General features: G+C 46.2%; 1 protein-coding gene across 4 annotated transcripts in view; it reads right to left on the bottom strand.

Annotated features, from left to right (window-relative positions):
- Window positions 1-17,849, bottom strand: part of PLEKHA2 (pleckstrin homology domain containing A2) — a 73,307-nt gene that overhangs the window by 4,191 nt on the left and 51,267 nt on the right. For all 4 annotated transcript variants that reach the window (XM_036298860.1, XM_036298862.1, XM_036298861.1 and 1 more), the window contains 6 exons: window positions 15,047-15,187; window positions 14,411-14,557; window positions 14,112-14,180; window positions 13,613-13,683; window positions 9,321-9,384; window positions 89-166 (listed from right to left, as the gene is read on the bottom strand). In XM_036298860.1, the coding sequence (XP_036154753.1) occupies window positions 89-166; window positions 9,321-9,384; window positions 13,613-13,683; window positions 14,112-14,180; window positions 14,411-14,557; window positions 15,047-15,187 (570 nt within the window). The remainder of the gene's footprint in view (window positions 1-88; window positions 167-9,320; window positions 9,385-13,612; window positions 13,684-14,111; window positions 14,181-14,410; window positions 14,558-15,046; window positions 15,188-17,849) is intronic.

The raw sequence follows: 17,849 nt of genomic DNA, 5'->3' as shown, positions 1-17,849 counted from the left end.
TGCCTACAGCCCCACATAAAACCTGCCCACTCAAGGACACGCATCTCCCAGTTGACAGTGACTATACGACAGAAAGGAAGTGACTTACTCTGGGGTGGCACTTGAGGGCCTGGACAGCTGCCCTGATCTCTTTAATCCAGCTGTGCATGTCTTCTGGGCTGTCCGCCTGCAAAACACCCACAGCATTTACACAGGCATCCTGGGCACCATGATTTCAGCGCTCAAGGCTCTGACTCAGTGCTAAGTTCATAAAAATCACACCATTAGAGCTGGAAGAATCTCAGAAATCATCTCGTCCAGTGGCTTCAGACTTTTGAGGACATTTTTTCGGATTTGACACTTCATAAATAAACCAGCTCCAAGTGGAGCAGCTCAGCAGTGGGGCAGAGGTCACGAGAGCGGGGAGAGCTTAGAGGCCCCTCCCCTGTTGAACTCCTGGACCCCCTTCTGGAACACAATCGGCCTGGTCCAGCTTTATAGAAAATGAACATGAGGCCCAGGAAGTCAGAGCTCGAGGTCTATGGACCCTGGTCTACATTCCAGTTCTCCTGCCTCTCAGTGCAGTCATCTCTCCATTACAGATACCTGAACAGAATATGCGTATTTTCAACTCCGGTCCCATTCAAGCCAAATCCTCTGCAACGCCTCTCAGATGTGTATCATCGCCAAGCAGGGCTTCTCTCAAAACACAAACTACCTGAGTCTGCTCACATTCCCCATTCAGGCCTCAGAGTTGCTAGACTTGGAGTGCTAAGCTTAAAAACATGTAGGACACTGCTAAACAGTAAAAAAAAAAAAAAAAAAAAAAAGTATTTCCCCCAGAGATACCTATTAAGCCCAGAAGGGGGCAGCAGCGACTCTGTGAAGAAAGGAAGAAAATCTAGAGGCAAAGCCACTGCAAGTGGAGTCCTCCGAGTTCTGTGTTTCTAGCGAACCCAGCAAAAGTTTACTGAGGCCTTCTTCAGTATTACACATGGCATCAGGTGCTGGCACAAGATGGGACCGAGACTGAAGCCTTGACCTCCAGAAATTTATATTTGTTAACCTCTCTCTGTCCCCCTGTGCCTTCCCCAAATGGTTCCATCCCAAATCACAAGTGTGGGGAAAAAAACCCCACAAGTGTGCATCTGTACATGCAAACACCACACCCCAGACTGCAAAATTGTCCACATACCACCCTCACTTTCCCCATCCCCAAAATGATTCTTTCTCTTTGCGTTATATCAAAATAATACATAATGAGTTTTTTTAAAAACCCTCAAACTTCATCCCTACCCCTTTCTGTCACCCCAAACCAAGCTTCCTTGGTTAGACGTGTACAGGAGCAACTTGCAAGGGAAATGGTATCACACCCTGAACACCGGGTCAAAAGTGTGTAGCAACAAGGGCCCAAAGGAAACAGCTCTCTCACGTGCTAAAGCTGCAGCTTTACCTGCACCCTCTCTCTCCAGACTTTTCCCAGTTATTTGACAAGCTGGTGGTTCCCCAAGAAACAGACAAATCCATCCCTAGTCCAAAAAAATAGTCAGGGCAAGATCTTCAAGATTCTTCTGGAAGGTGATTTACTAATATCAGAGCTAGCCTATCAACAAGTAGAACTATTGGGAGACTTAAATAAGCTCTTGCAGGTAAAGCAGTTTGAACAGTGTCTAATGCACAGAAAGGGCATTATAAGCATCCGTTATTTTATTATTACTATTACACATGAAGCCTTAAATTCCAACATTATAAATATGTTCACCACCGTCTCCGAGACTCCCCCCACCCCTCATTCTGCAGACAATTCCTACCTAAAGGATCAAATCATCAGGATCAAATAAGGTACCATATTTGGGAGGGAAGAAGGGTTATTTCGCATTGGAATGAGATGGAGGTAAATTGTCCAATAGGAGAAAGGCATTTCTTAGAGATTTTCCTTTGAGGGAAGCAGAGGTGATTTGATGGGGGTGGGGGGGGGGATTGTTAGAAGACAGAGGGGAAGACAGAGATGGGAGCTGAGGGAGAGACAAAGGCCTCTGACATCACATAGGGATCTGGGAATCTCATTAAGCAAATTGCAAGAGCCCCATGCTGACACTCCGATAATCCGTGTCCAGGACTGTTAAGTTCCTTCTACTCCTTCCAGCATCCCAGCAAATTCCCGCACTGTCAACTGTTACCCCACACGCCCAGGCCACCGATTTGTTTGCCTTTTGAGACCTCACCAACAAACTCTCATACAACTAGCCTAGGCCTCTTCACACCAGCCTCCACTTAGCCAGGAGTCACTGAATCACAGGAACCTAGGAATCACCTGACTTAACATCTGGGGATTCAAGACCAAGAATCAAAATCCTCTAAAATGCCTTCAGATCATTTCCAACTCTCCTCTAAGATAAATAATGCTGTTAGTCACACCTTTATGCATAAAGCTTTTTCATATTTAAGATTCTTCAACTCCCGGAGAAATCACTAGATAAACAGTATGCATTCCTTTCAGGCTCTTACATTTGGCCAGAAATGTTTCTGGTCAACTACAAGAAAATTTCATTGGCCAACAATACATTATTTTCTACATGTACCCTTGCAAGAACTACATATTATAATTTTTAAAAATCTTTTCTAATATGATAGGCAAAATAATTCAATTTCTTTCTTAAAACATTTAATAATTAATAGAGATGGAAATTGTTTGCTAATTATATGTTTCTCTAATTCTCTAGTTCTGTTTAAGGACATTTTTTTTCTGTCAGATAATCCAGCTAGTTAACCCAGCCATGTTAATGTTAATAATAACAAACATCAGGAAGCATTACTTTAATGTTTAACTAATAAACTGTTACTTTAAAATATTATTCAAATAGAAAAGCAGATACTGTAACTGATCCCACATGAGAAGAAATAGAATATTACTTTATTGACATCACAATTACAGTCTCTATTAATCATTTTATGAATGGGATTCACTGACAACAAACATTCACTAACACCTCAAAGGTTGTATGCAAAAATGATGGTGTATGTGTATATCTATCTTTTATGAAAAGCCTGTGTTTAGCATTAATCAAGAATTTAAAATACCTTAAAACCGTATCACATAGGTAGCTTTATGAACTAGAGGTAAAAACCAGCTCTGAAGTCCACCCAAACCGTGTGAGTCACCAAGACTAAAAAGTGTTTAAAATGGAGAACATGAGGAGACATGCCAAACTCATGCCCGCATCCTCTCCTGGTGTGCTTAAACATGTGCAATTGTTTCTGGTGCTTGGTTCCCAAAAAAAGTAGGGTTTCTGTTCTTGAGGGCAGTTTCTGAGGTGGGGGGAACAAAGGGCATTAAAATGGACCACTGCAGTCTTCGATTTATTGCAGTCCAGTGAGCTTTCCATGAATACCTACTATGAGCCCAGCAATACAACAGATGCAATGGTTTGAAGCATGGGGTTTTAGGGGTCATCAATAAAAGGCCTCCAATATGAACTTCTGGCACTTCCACTACAGCTGTCTAAAATTTTTAGGCAACTCCTTCTTCATTCTATTCCCAATCTCTGCCCTCTCTTCCCAACAGCTAATCACACCTGCCCTGTGCCCAAGAGCCAGCCCATCTTTAGACACCCATGCCACATGACAACCCAGGTCATATACACTATGTAGTTCTGAGTGATGTCATGTACCTTGTAGTATTCATTAAAACCGTAAGTATCCAAAGAGTTCCAGCCCAACTCTGCAATCCACGTGTGAGCCCTCTCAGTACAACTTCTGTCCTGACACAGTCCTCTAGTGCTGACAACTGGGCTTATGCCAAGTCATCAAAGCCAGTCTGCAGGCACTACATTAGTCATTTCAAATAACTAATCCTCTTGGCTACCTTATACCCTTGACTTTCTATGACTGGGAAATGGGAAGCCTCGCTTGACTTGTATTCCAAAGACTAAAACCTCATTTTGAGCCTTTGTTCAAAAGTGAGAACCATCTACCTACAGATTAGCTTGCTAGCATCACAAGCTTAGATATCTGATTACTGCTAGATTCTGGATCTCTGTCACCACGATCCATCTGCCAAGACACCCAGTTCCCCCAAGCTGGTCTTCCCCAATCCGGAGCCAGACGACCCTCTGCATCTTGGGTTCTGCACCAGGCTGCTTGTCAACACAAATGAGTAGGTCTCATCCTAGCCTCCGGTGCCTCCAAATCAGTCCCGTAACTCACCAGGTTTATGATCTCAAAGTGAAGATGACCTCAGACGCTGTGGAGAATTAAGTAATATGCTGCCTGTAAATTGCTTAGCATTGTGCCTAGGAGAGCGAAGTGGCCAATAAACGGTCTAGCTTTTTATTAACACAAAAGAAATACTACAGTGTGAGAGATCACACATGTGACGTAGAAGGTAAACCTGACATAGAAGGTAAATGACCAACATCTAAGTAGTTGGAATCCAGCCCCATTCTGTTGCCCACGTCTCTCTCTTCTGTCCAAGAGATTTATTTCCTCTGCATAAGTCTCCCTTGCTCTATGGCCTAGCTCAGGGGTGGGCAAACTTTTTGACTCGAGGGCCACAATGGGTTCTTAAACTGGACCGGAGGGCCGGAACAAAAGCATGGATGGAGTGTTTGTGTGAACTAATATAAATTCAAAGTAAACATCATTACATAAAAGGGTACGTTCTTTTCTTTTTTTAGTTTTATTCATTTCAAACGGGCTGGATCCGGCCCGCGGGCCGTAGTTTGCCCACGGCTGGAGCTACTTAGATACCGGGACACACGGTTCTTCAAAGCAGATTTACTGAGCATAACACCTTAGGAAGCAGATCAGAACCAAACTATACGAGTAGTCACTATATTCTTTCCCTTTCTTCATGAGACATGGTTTTTATTTGGAACAAATGACCGAAAGACAAACTGTCAAACTTATTCAGATTTAGGTATATATGAACTTTCTCAAAACTGAAAGAAATGAGCCTGTGATGTCAGGAAGTTCATGAAAGTATTTTCCTGCAAATGATGAATTCTGAGCTTTCAAAGCAAAAACTAGAATTTTAGAAGACTTATATCTACCTCCATGAGTTCGAAGTCTTTCCATATTTAAAGACTTGTTGATGATGCTGATGCTGATATTAACAAATGTGATTTAAAAAAAAAATATATATATATATATATATATATATATATATATATATATATATATATATATAAAAGGCTAAGTGTCCATCTGTCTGACTGGTAGCTATGACGCACACTGACCACCAGGGGGGAGACGCTGAATGCAGGAGCTCACTGGCCATTTAAAAATAAACGGCACCAGGGCACCGCGGACCTGGCACCAACAAACCAATACTCGGCTTCCCCCAAGTGGGACACAGGCCCCACCACCACCCTGAAGCGATACCCCATCAAATTGTAGCCAATGCTGCCAAGACCCCATGGAGCAAAATGCGGCCCACGGCCCAGCCCAACCCAGAAACAGTCGCTGTGGGCGCCAGGTAATGATGTCACGTAGTAACACCCAGCTTCCTCTCCTTAGAAACTAGCATCCTTGGAGTTTCTTCAGTCCAGGAACCTGACTTGCTTTATAGCCAGGTGCAAACATTTTACAGTTTAACCAAATGTGTGTGAAGCGTTTTCCCATGCCTCATCTCATTTGATCCTCACAGAAGTCCTGGAGTAGACAGATAGGAGACTAGGTATAATCCTATTTTCATTAGCAAGATGTGAACAGTGCTATTAAAATATTTCTTCTAATTAATTTCCTTTCATTGTGCACGAATCTGGGCACTGGGAGACTAGTTATATAATAAAATGTGTCCACATTTGGAAGATCTGCATAGCTCAGCAAGACCATGATTTTCCAAATGTCCTATGCACACAGTTGCAAAATCATGCATTGGTAAAAAGGATTCATTCAAATGGAAAAACTAACCAAAGGATTTTAATGTAAGAGTATGAAAGTTTATTATAATTGGCTTCTGATTCCACATTGCATCTAAACATGAAGAAACTACCATTTGCCAAGTTTTGGTATAGAATCAAAGAAAAATATCTACAATCACCTGAAAAAGCTATTAAAATACTGCCTTCTTTCCAAATACGTATCTGTGCAGGGCCAGATTTTCTTCATATTCTTCCATCAAAACAACATATGGCCCCAGATAGAATGCAGAGGCAGATATGAGAATCCTGCTGTCTTCTATTAAGCCAGCCATTAATGAGATTTGCAAAAACAAAAAACAATGCTACTCTTGTTGCCTTTTTTGTTTCAGAAATATAGTTCCTTTTCATAAAATGTTACTTGTCTTAACACAAATCAGTTTAATAGTTGCTATTTTAAAATAAAATAATACATATCTTTAGTGATTTTTAAGCTCTACTCTTCTCTAACTTCAGATTCCTCTTTGAGTTAGTTGTGATAAACAGACGTGTCCATTCGCGCATTTATTTATTCAGGGTGATGTTAGCGTTCTTTTGCCCCAGAAACGTGGGAGCAGACGGCAAAGGGGGACGGAAGGGATGAGAAGCCACTGGTAAACATGTACACACTCATGCAGACGATGGAAAACCATTTGAACGTTTTTTTGTTGGTGGTGGTGGTAGTGCGGGGGGTGGGGGTGTTCATGTTTCCCAAAGCTCTGTCCTAACTCTTACCCGGCATAATGATTCCCTTGACAAATACTAATTTAGTAGCACCAATGTGTCCGGTATTGTCTGTCTAAGGGCCTTCACAGCATGTCGCCTTGGATGTCCTAGAGACAAGGTAAACCACCTGTGCCAGGCTTGCCCGTTTCACAGTGATTGCTGCCACCAGGTGCCCTTGCTGCTCCTTTCTCCCTCCACCCCACACCCAACCAACAGTCAAGTCCTAGAAAAGACCCTTTCACAGCTTTTACACGTCCCACACTTGTCCATCCACCCTAAGTTCGGGCTTCCTTTTATCCCGCACCTACATTACAACAGCCTTCAAGCTGGCCTGCCTCCTATCTTCCCCCTTTCCTCGTCAATCCTCTACACTGTTCTACACAGCCAGCCTGCTGTTCTAGGGGCGAGGGTGAGGGCTATCAGCTCTACTTTACAGATGAGAAAACAAGGCTCTGAAAGTGAGAGCACCTGCCCAAGTAATATTTTTAGAAGGCAGATCTGACTGGGTCACTCCCCTGGTTCAACCTCGAGGGGCCTCACCCTTAGCATAAAAGAGAAATTCTTTAACAGCTTGCAAGGTCAGGGGCCTGGGCGTCTGCCTTCCAGCCTCCTGTATGCTCTGTGCTCCTTTTATCTCCAGGTGTGTTTTTTGTTGTTGTTGTTTTTCACACACGTTGTTCCTCTGCCTGGGCCTTTCTTTCCTCAGCAGACTCAGATTTAGATATGTCTTCCCTCAGGAAACCTCCCCTGACTCCCTGAAGCTGGGGGAGATGCCCTTTTTGTGAGTTCCCATGGCAACCACTACTCAGTCTAATGGTAGCACTCAGCACACTTTTGTTTTTATTCTCCTATCCCCACCAGTAAGGGAGGTTCACACTAGTGATACATTTAGCTTCTTCTGGCATATTCTGCATTCCATGCTGGGATCACCTGACCTCCTAAATGCTTTTTTAAATTGTGCTGTAAAGTTCTATTTCATGCATCTATAGCAGTATCATACAGAATAGTTTCGCTGCCCTAAAAACTCCCTTGTGTTCATCCATCGAACACCCTCCCCAACCCCATCACACTATGTTAATTGCTTGTGTACTTGACTCTCTTTCTCTCTGGTTCAGAATCTGTTCTACGCAAAACAGTATCCTCAGCATGAGGCAAAATGGCTGGCATTCTGAAGACTATTCTACAAATATCTCTTAAAAGCCAGACATGGAAATGCCTTTGTTGCATCTACAGTTTAAAACTTTGTCCCTGAACAGCAATGGAACCAGCTCTAATACCCCCAGCAACACTTTCCATAGCTTCCCTGTGTCGTCTCTCCCGGGATGACAAGTGCTTGTCTGAATGAATGGCCCTAACCGGTTTGGCTCAGTGGATAGAGCGTCGGACTGTGGACTCAAGGGTCCCAGGTTTGATTCTGGTCAAGGGCACATGCCCAGGTTGTGGCTCGATCCCCAGTGGGGGGTGTGCTGGAGGCAGCCTATCAATGATTCTCTCTCATCATTGATGTTTCTATCTCTCTCTCCCTCTCGCTTCTTCTCTAAAATCAAATATATGTACATACTAGAGGCCCGGTGCACAAAATTCATACACTCGGTGGAGGGGGTCCCTCAGCCTAGCCTGCACCCTCTCGCAGTCCAGGAGCCCTTAGGGGATGTCCAACTGACAGCTTAGGCCCACTCCCCGGCAGTCAGACATCCTTAGCACTGCTGTGGAAGCGGGAGAGGCTCCTGCCACCACCCCTGAACTCGCCAGCCGTGAGCCCAGCTTCTGGCTGAGCGGCGCTACCCCTGTGGGAGTGCACTGAACACCAGGGGGCAGCTCCTGCGTTGAGTGTTTGCCCCCTGGTGGTCAGTGCACGTCATAGTGTCCGGTCGTTCTGCTGTTCAGTCAACTTGTATATTACCCTTTTATCATATAGTATGGAATCCACAGACAGCTAAGGCTGCCAGCTCAGAGAGGGGACAACTGGAGCTGCTACCCAACACGTGGGGGAGGGGTGACCCCTGTGGAAGGGAATGACACTTGAAACATAGAGGAAAGGGTAGGGGAAGCCTTGAAAGCATTGGCTGAGCCCCCCAAACCCCTCCCCCCTTTAAACTGACATGTGAGATGGCAGTCTTAGCACTAGAAATGTATTATCACGATGCTGTATGAGTCACAGCACAGGCTGGGCTAAGGGCTTGTTTGGAAATCTGCCTTCCCAGCGCCTACAATTTTAGGAGTTGGGAGAACTCCAGCTGTGGGTAAAGGGGAGAAGCTCTGATAGCTTGAATGGCCAGAGCCCAAACAATGGCTTTCTCTGTGCAGCTGGGCTGTGCACCTGGCGCCTGCACAGGGGCCTCTGAGCTGTTGTCCTTCCGCACACAGGGATGACCACACGGGCGGAGCTTATAAATACCCTCCAAAGGAGAAGTGAAACCACTGACCGGTTCTCCTTTTCTCTGCTTAGCTGGCTCCCAGCAGCTGGGAGCAGCTGATCCTCACTCACGTTCCCCAATGCAGTGGCTCAACCTGCTCTTATATTTCATGGTTGGGAAGCTTTTGGCAAACATCTTGTTTAGAATAAAATGGGACTCACACTGACTTTCAGGGGCTAAATTTACCAACTAGAAACTTCAAGCAAAATAAAAGAGAAAGCACAGGAAACGGTGAGGCGTCTGCGTACACCGTTCCCAGAAATGGAACATAAAAGTCTTCGTGGGGCGGGCTTTTTACCTGTACGTAGAAGGTCCTGGAGCTTGTGATGATTTCAAACAGGTTGTCCCGCATTAAGAGATCCCTAGACAGAGAAAAGGAAAGTTACCAGGCAGGCTGGCACACACATTGAGGACTTGATTTGTCCTAAGTCAAGGCACCAGTACTCTCTACCATAAAAAGGCCATTCCTCCCTCACCCCCTGCCTCAAAAAACATTATAAGGCTTCCCCCTGGCTTCACTCCTTAGAGCAGGGTGGGGAACATCTGGCCCGTGGGCCATATAAGACCCATGAAATCATTTGGTCTGACCCTGCCAACGCATTAGGGGTGAATTAATTAAAAGTTTAAACAAATATAGCAAGCTACTTTTTAAGTTGATAATTCTGTATGGTACTCGAATGATGTTACAAACATCCAAATGGCCCCTGGCAGAAAAAAGGTTCCCCACCCCTGCCTTAGGGGGGGTCTCAGGAGGTTTCAACATCCCCATGGGACCTCCCCACCACACACATGCACATCACCACTACCACCAGGTCTAACCAGATAAACCGACTGCTAATATCTACCACACCCTACACCACCTACAGTTGTGGGTTGGTTGATTTGCTTTAGTGGCTAAGATGTACAATGTGCTCTGTGCAAAGCACTATTTAGAGTGCTTTTTTTTTTAGAGTCAAGTAGATAAAAATTTTATTTTATATAGATAGATACATAAATAGATCTATCTACTAGTATATAGGTATAGATATAGATATAGATATAGATATAGATATAGATATAGATATAGATATAGATATAGATATAGATATAGATATATACAGGGTCTCTCCCAAATATGTATACACACTTTGAATGATTATAAAGTTAGTGTTTATTAACATACATTTCACTTTCAAAAGTAAGTGAATTATCAGCTGGTAGTGTATATAGTGAAACTTTATATCTCGAACTTAATTTGTTCCGGAAGGCTGTTCGAGAAACGAATTGTTTGAAAACCAAATTATTTTTTCTCCATTAGAAATAATGCAAATTGAATTAATCCGTTCCAGACCTCAAACAATTCTATTTTAATCTTTTTTATATATAATACAAGTCTAATATACCGTTTAATTTATAAACACTTCTTTTCTTAAATTTACCACACCCCCACTAGCCTGAAACGAATTTTTCATACATCACAGCCTCAGAATTGCTATCACTGGTTAACTCCTTTTCATTTATCTAATCAACAACAGTTTTTCTACCTATTCAATCGCCTGTGATTATTGGTTTGTGAGCACTTTCACACCCTTAGCAACATCAGCACTCTTGATGACCTCTTTATGTTTTAAAATTGTGCTAATTGTGGATTTCCCCAGCAACAAAAGCATTCTCTCCTTTGTTTGCTGCCTGAGAGACCTTTTTATCATGCTGAGGTGTCAGCATGAAAGGGTTGTCAGGTTGAACACTGAAGTTTTGGTCAACCAAGACATTTTTTCTGTGAACAACTTGATGAAGAACTGAATGTTTAAGATGGGAGATGTTTGGGAACCGAGGTTTGACTGTATACATTTGGGGGGGACACCCTATATACTAGTATAGAGAATAGACATATAACATTACATTAGTTTCAGGTGTACAACATAATGATTCAATATTTTTATATATTGTAAAATGATCACAGTTGGTCTTGTTAACATCCATCACTACACAGTTACAAATTATTTTTCATGTGATGAGAACTTTTAAGATCTACTTTCTTAGTAGCTTTCAAATATACAATACTGTATTGTTAACTATAGTCTCTACACTGTCCATTACATCCCCAGGGTTTATTTGTTTTATAACTGGTGTTTGTACCTTTGGACCCTCTTCACCCATTTCACCCACCCAACTCCCCACCCCCACTTCTGGCAACCACCAATCTGTTCTTCGAGGAAACCCAGGCTCAGAGAGGTCACATGACTTGCCCATGGTACCAGAGTTAGTAAATGGCAGAGTCAGAATTTGAACACAGGTCTGACTCCAGAGTCTATGCTTTAATTACTCCATTGTTTGCCTCTCCTAAGGGTACCAAATCTCTCATTTCCAAACCCCTCTTCCACCAGCTTCATTAAATTCCTGCTCTGTGCCTCATTCCACTGGGCTGAGTGGACTGGACACTACAGAGGAGAAAAGGAAGGAGAGAGTAGACGACTTTAAGATGCTTCAAACTGGGTGCCAGTTTGGGACGAGGGATCCCAACTTCTACAAAGAAGGCAAGAAGTAGCTGATATGCACTCGGTGACAAACCTCAAACCAGGTGAAACGATTTACAATGTTAAATATGTGTGTATCCAGTCACAGTGGGGGATATATAAGGAGTGAAAGGCCTAATTCCCTCTCAATAAAAAAAAAAAAAATACATAAAAAAGCAAAACTACATAATCTGGTGCCAGACTGTGTGCTGAACGCCAAGAGTTAGAATAATTCCAGGAAAGGACTGATCAGAGGTGAAGCTGGCTCCGTGAATGAGACCTGAAAGGCAATGGCAGGTGCTGGGCCAGAGACATGGGCCCCGGGCAGAGGAGTGTGAGACTAAAGACCCACATGGAAGGGGAAGCGAGCCAGGGGTGAGGTGGGCCTGGGGCCAAATGCTGACTCCACTTTGGGAAAAGGTATTTTAGGAATATTTTTAAAACTTGCTGAGCCTCTGTACCCTAACTGCACAATAGAGATGAGAAGACCTCCTTTATCAGGCTGGTCACCACAAAGATCAGTTACAGAGGCATCTGGTACCGGGCGCATCACAGAGAGGCCACCTGAAACACATTTCACTGTGATTAGCATCGCTTGCTGAGTGTCTCAGTAGAGGTGGCTCTGCGCTCTCTCGCTAAAACACTTCAACCTTTGAAACTACGCTTGCAAACAGAACGGCATCGTGGAATCAGCTACCGAGGAGGTAAAGGCAAAGCAGGGAGGGAGGACGCTGCTTCTCAGGCTACAGGTTGCCTTTCCGTGCAATTCAGCAAATGTTGGTTCAGGACCCAGATGCCCGAAAGCCCCTTGACTGGGTGGGGGCAGGATGTAGTCTCACAGGCCTGGGACCTGCAGAGGCTTGGGGACTTCTCCCCACCGTATCTCTAACCCCTTCATTCTTTTACTCAAAGTTCAGTCTGCGTCTGACCGTCAGAGATTTAAGCAAAGTACGAAGCACTCTTCGGACTGAGCCTTATCTGGGTTCTGAGCTCCCCACATGCTCACGCGGTCACAAGTCCAGTCTGTACAGGCACTCCAGGGTCAGGGACATCTCCAAGGCTCCGGCCATGCCGCCTTTCCCCCGCCCACGCCTCTGGAGCCACTTCTGGAACTCCCGTCTCCAGCTACTTTCACGAACGATAAATCGCCACTGGGACTTCCCTGACCTGTGCTCTCAGCTCCATGTGCAGGACAGCGCGGCCCTCAGTCCTGCTTCCCTGGGTCACACAGCACTGTGTTCACGCTGACCCTGCCTCGCCTTCGCTCGGAGCAGGCTGCCTGCTGCTCACAGCTTCCCTGGTGACGCCGTCTCTGCTTGCCCCGTTCACGGGATGGACCGGCCACCATGCAGTCCCCAAAGACTGCAGATTCAGGGCCAACGTGAGGACTTCTAGATGTCCAGACGCCCTTGGGTCTCTAAAGCTTAGTTCCAACAGCATCTGTATTTGGTGCTGCATATGGGAGAGCCCTCACCCCGGGGCCCCAGGTCCACAAATCATCCTATGCACCATGACACTTGGAAGGTAACCATTTCCTAGTAGAAAGAGGAACACATTAAAAATGCCTCCTCTCCTGCCCAGTGGGGTGACAGAGTTGCCATATCACCCTGTGTGAAGGGGTATCAGGGACTTGTCAAAGGCGGGGGCAGGGGGGGAGGAGAGAAAAGGCATAAGAAATTCAGAGAGGAGGCATGGCTTAAGAGTGAGCTGCCCAGAAGTGCTGCAAAGTGAGTGAGGATGGGCACAGGCCCCTCTGAGCCCTAGTTCTCCTGTGGGATGAGCATCTAACTACCTCCGAGAAGCATCTCAGCACCACTCTCTTCTTTGTTCCTACACGCTTTCTTTTTCTCCGTCAGAAAATTACTGCACAGGCTCATCTTCTCAGGAGTGAGAGTGAAGTTATGGGCAGAGGGTAAGCCAGCCCAGTGTGGCCTCACACCCACGTCAGCTAGGATGTGGTGACTCCCACCATGAGACCTCAGGCCTGAGCCCTTGTCTTGGAAGATGTGAACAGAGCCGCAGAAGGGCAGTAAGTGGAGGTTCCAGAGGGCATGTGGGGGTTCTGATCAGGAAAAAAATAAGCAGAGACAATTACCCGGATTTGACCAGACACTCATGGGTCTTGAGGACATCCTTGAGAAATATTGTGCGCAGTGGTTCTCGGTCCTGGGAGGGAGAAATGTAGAGATAGGTAAACGAGACCGTCCCCATAATGCCACAGCCCACACCAGCTAACTGACATGCCTCTCTCATTGGAGATGGTCGGCTAAAAGCAGGTTACAAGCAAGGCAAGGTCTCAAATGAATCAAGAGCGGAAAAAATCTACAAAGATGCTCTGTGGCTCTGACCACAGGACAGCTTGCTGCATAGAAGGAGGAAGTCCGGGTCACCGTAATAATGAGCACACAGGACGGATGGAGGCAAGACGGAGGCATCTTGGGAGTCTGTGCGTGTGCCCACATCTCTGTGTGCACACCCATGCACATGTGTGTGCGTGCATGCACACACACGCATGCACACACACACACACACACGGGGTTACCAGGTTCCTCTTCCCTCCACGACCTCTCAGAAGGCCCGGAGCAACTACAAACCTGCTCACACTTGAAGTAGCAGATGCTGAAGTCATCAAGCGCAAAGAAGCGACGTTTCCAGCTCTTCCGCTGAAATGCAGAGTCAAGAGCAGACATTAGGAAGGGGTCCCAGCTTCTGCAGGGGCTCTAACGCTAAGCTCCCAGGACTCGGCCCAGGGAAGCCCGGCTCCCATAGGTGAATGTTTGGTCCCAAGCCCCTCGGGGTTTGGGCGGAGGCACAGAGGACTCTCCCCGCCTACACCCACACCCACCGACTCAAGGAGTCACCAGAACCCGCCCCGCCCGGCGCCAACACTCACCACATTCCCTTGCTTCACGCAGTAGCCGCTCTTGATGAAGGGGTGGCCAGTGGGCACCCGGCAGCCCGTCGTGGGAATGTAGCTCTGAGACCTTCGCAGGATGGCGTGGGACCCTGGCTCACCCCCTTCCTGCCCGTCCCCACCATTCTACAAGGAAACAGGGTCGGGTTAGCACCTGCCCCTCCATCCTTAGGCAGCTCACCACCACCCCCAGCTCCCTCTGGCCAAGTCACCTCTGGCCTCTTTGCCCACGATGAGGGTCAAGAACTAAACAAGAAAATAAAGATTTCCTCTGCTCCCATCAGGCACTGTACCAAGTGCCTTCGCGGAATATCGCTTAGGGAGGGTGGGCAGGCCCAGGAGAGAGGGAAGGCCAGAGAAAGCAAATCAGAGGAGCCAGGAAGCCTCTCGGGCCTTCCTCAGCCCCACGCCTCAGAGGGTTTACACGTGCTCGTCCCAAACCGTGCCAGCCACACAGCGTCAAGCTTCAGTGACCTCAGTCTCTGCACTGCCGTTCCTTACATCCATGTGGCTCTGCCTCGCCCCATCCACCCTGTCCTCAGTATAGTCCTCTGTGCACACTGGCACACAGGGCATTACACACCCCCACGACCCCTGGCAGCCCAGGCCCAGCACCTGGTTGATGGGCGTGTGGACCACCACCCCTCCAATGATCTCTGTCTTGTAGGCCACCTGCGGCTTCTTCTCCAGGGCCGGAGGAGCTGCTAGGCTTTTGAGCACTTCCGTCGTCAGAGGCAGGTTCCCAACTTTGGGTACCTGGGAAGAATGAGGGCATTGCGGTCAACAGCGAACAGAGGCTTAGGAAAAGCCGGGAGTCAAAAGCAGGATGGAGAGGGGTGAGAAAAGCTAATGTACTAAATTATAGCAAGACACCCCTCTCCTCCCCAGGCCTTCCACTGATCCGGAGCTGAATATGAAGAACTCTGCCAGCAACTTCACACACACACACACACACACACACACACACACACACGCTCAACAAATGTACTGAGCACCTACTGTGAGTCAGCCCTTCCCTGGAGAGAGACTGAAGATAAAACAGCAAATTTAGACACAAGTCCTACCCTCATGGCACGTATGTGCTAGTAGGGGAGACCGACAACAACTGCATAGCAAAATAACTACAAATCAGAATAACTACAAATCTTGGCAAGTGCCATGAAAAAAATACACAGGAGCTGAGCTAGACAGCAGCAGGGGAACTGCTAGAAATAGAGTGGTCAGCGGGGGTCTCCAGAGGAAGTGACATCTGTCACTAACTGACCCAGTGACCTTCAGCAAGTCACTGAATCTCTCTGGACCTACATGGTCCTCTGTGTGAAATGGGAAGCGAAATCACATTTATGTCGTAGAGTTGCTGTGGTTATCAAATGACAGCGCATAGACACTTACAAACTTTAGAAACACAAAGAACAGCACAAAAGTATTACAAATTATTTTAAGTAACATTTCGCAAATGGTACTAACATGTACAAACTCGGCCCTTTCTGAAGCGTGAGCTATGTCTGTCCCTCGCCCCGGCTGATCAAGCAATCACAGCATGTTCATGGTTAGTTTGAGACCACAGGACACATATTGCAAACTGGCCCGAAGGCAGACGTTGCCCAAACTGTGTTTGGTTTGCCCTACACAGTACATGTTTCAATCTACATTTAAAACTTGGGATACTGCCCGGCCAGCATAGCTCAGTGGTTGAGCGTCGACCTATGAACCAGGAGGTCACGGTTCGATTCCTGGTCAGGGCATATGCCCTGGTTGTGGGCTCGACCCCCAGTGTGGGTGTGCAAGAGGCAGCCCATCAATGATTCTCTCTCATCATTAATGTTTCTCTCTCTCTCTCCCTCTCCCTTCCTCTCTGGAATCAATAAAAATATATTTAAGTCATAAAAAACAAACAGAAATTCTCATTAAAAAAAAAATTGGGATACTGCACATAAAAATCCCGATTTCCAGCCCCATCACAGCTCACTCTTTAGAGGGGGAGTACATTCGTCCGTTTGCCCCTCTCCCTACCGTCCCCCCACACCAAAGCCACGTGGAACTTATCTACACTTACGTTGTTTTTCATCCTCCCTGCCCACTTCCTCCCTGTCACTTACAAAAGAGTTTGCAAACTCTGAAAAAATATTTCATTTGTAAGAGACAAAGAGAGGCCCAGAATACTCAAGTCATTTGGCCAAAGCAATGACTAATAATTAACCAGAGAGCAGACCCTGACCCCCAGCTGGTGTGGTGTCCACAGCATCACAGAGCCTCTCATTCACGGGAGCTCAGCGCCCTGTGCGGCTCTGCCAGGAAAGGAACTGCAGGCCGGGTGAGAAAAGCTAACATCCTCTTCCTCTTCGTCCATAGCCTAGGGGAGTCAGAAAGACCCAAGACTCTACCAGTGGTTCTCAACCTTCCTAATGCCGCGGCCCTTTAATACAGTTCCTCATGTTGTGGTGACCCCCAACCATAAAATTATTTTCGTTGCTACTTCATCACTGTAATTTTGCTACTGTTATGAATCGTAATGTAAATATCTGATATGCAGGGTGTATTTTCATTGTTTGTGAGCCACAGGTTGAGAACTGCTGCGACCCTTCAAGAGCTCTCAGCGCAGGGGGACCAAGAGCCACTCCATGTGGTGCCCTTTCACAGGAGGAAGACCACTGTGATTACACTGGGGCCCCAGAAAGACGAGAACCCTCTTTCGTGCCTGCAAACTCCGCTTACTTAGGCCAGGGTGACCTCTGCCTGCCACCTCGCCAGACTGGGCCACAAACCCACCCTGTCATTTAGCCTTCCCATTGCTTTGGGCCAACATTCAATGCCAAGCAATGAGCTAAACTCTTTCTGCATTCTCCCTAATCTCAAGCAATCCTATCTAGTAGGCCTTAGTGTCATTATTTCCTCGGTTGTATAGATGAGGTAAACAAAAGCTCATTAAAATGAAGTAATTTGCTCGAGGACTGCCTGACTCCCCAGCGCTAAATACACCTACCTACCTATTTACCTACCTACCACCCTTTCTAATTTTCTCCAGAGTTTTGCTATTGTGCGATAAAATTCCTTAGGAATGCTGAGAATTGCTGGGGTGTTTAGTGATATAATCACCATAGAACAGTAGAAATTCTCCCCAAATGACCCATATGAATTCCTGAAATGCAGCAATGAAACGGGGATATAGGCTTTGAGCTCACAGTGGCCAGGAAAAGCCTCATAGAAGCTCGGCCGTTGTGTTGCCTCTCAGAATCTTGTCATCCACCCAGAGAACGGCTGGTAGTCAGTGCACATGCCCCTGCAGCGTGTGCTGCTTCCGACCAGCCTTTCCAAAACCGTTACTCTCCTGAAGATTTTGACTCAGTCCATGAAGGACAAACTCAACAAAAACTACGTTCCAAGCTTGAAAACAAGGTCATCCTTTTGGTCTGTCCAT

The sequence above is a fragment of the Myotis myotis genome, unplaced genomic scaffold (assembly GCF_014108235.1).
Source record: "Myotis myotis isolate mMyoMyo1 unplaced genomic scaffold, mMyoMyo1.p scaffold_m19_p_3, whole genome shotgun sequence".
In the NCBI taxonomy this organism is placed as follows: Eukaryota; Metazoa; Chordata; class Mammalia; order Chiroptera; family Vespertilionidae; genus Myotis; species Myotis myotis.
The sequence above is the reverse complement of the archived record's forward strand: the minus strand, read 5'-3'. Positions and strand labels throughout refer to the sequence as shown.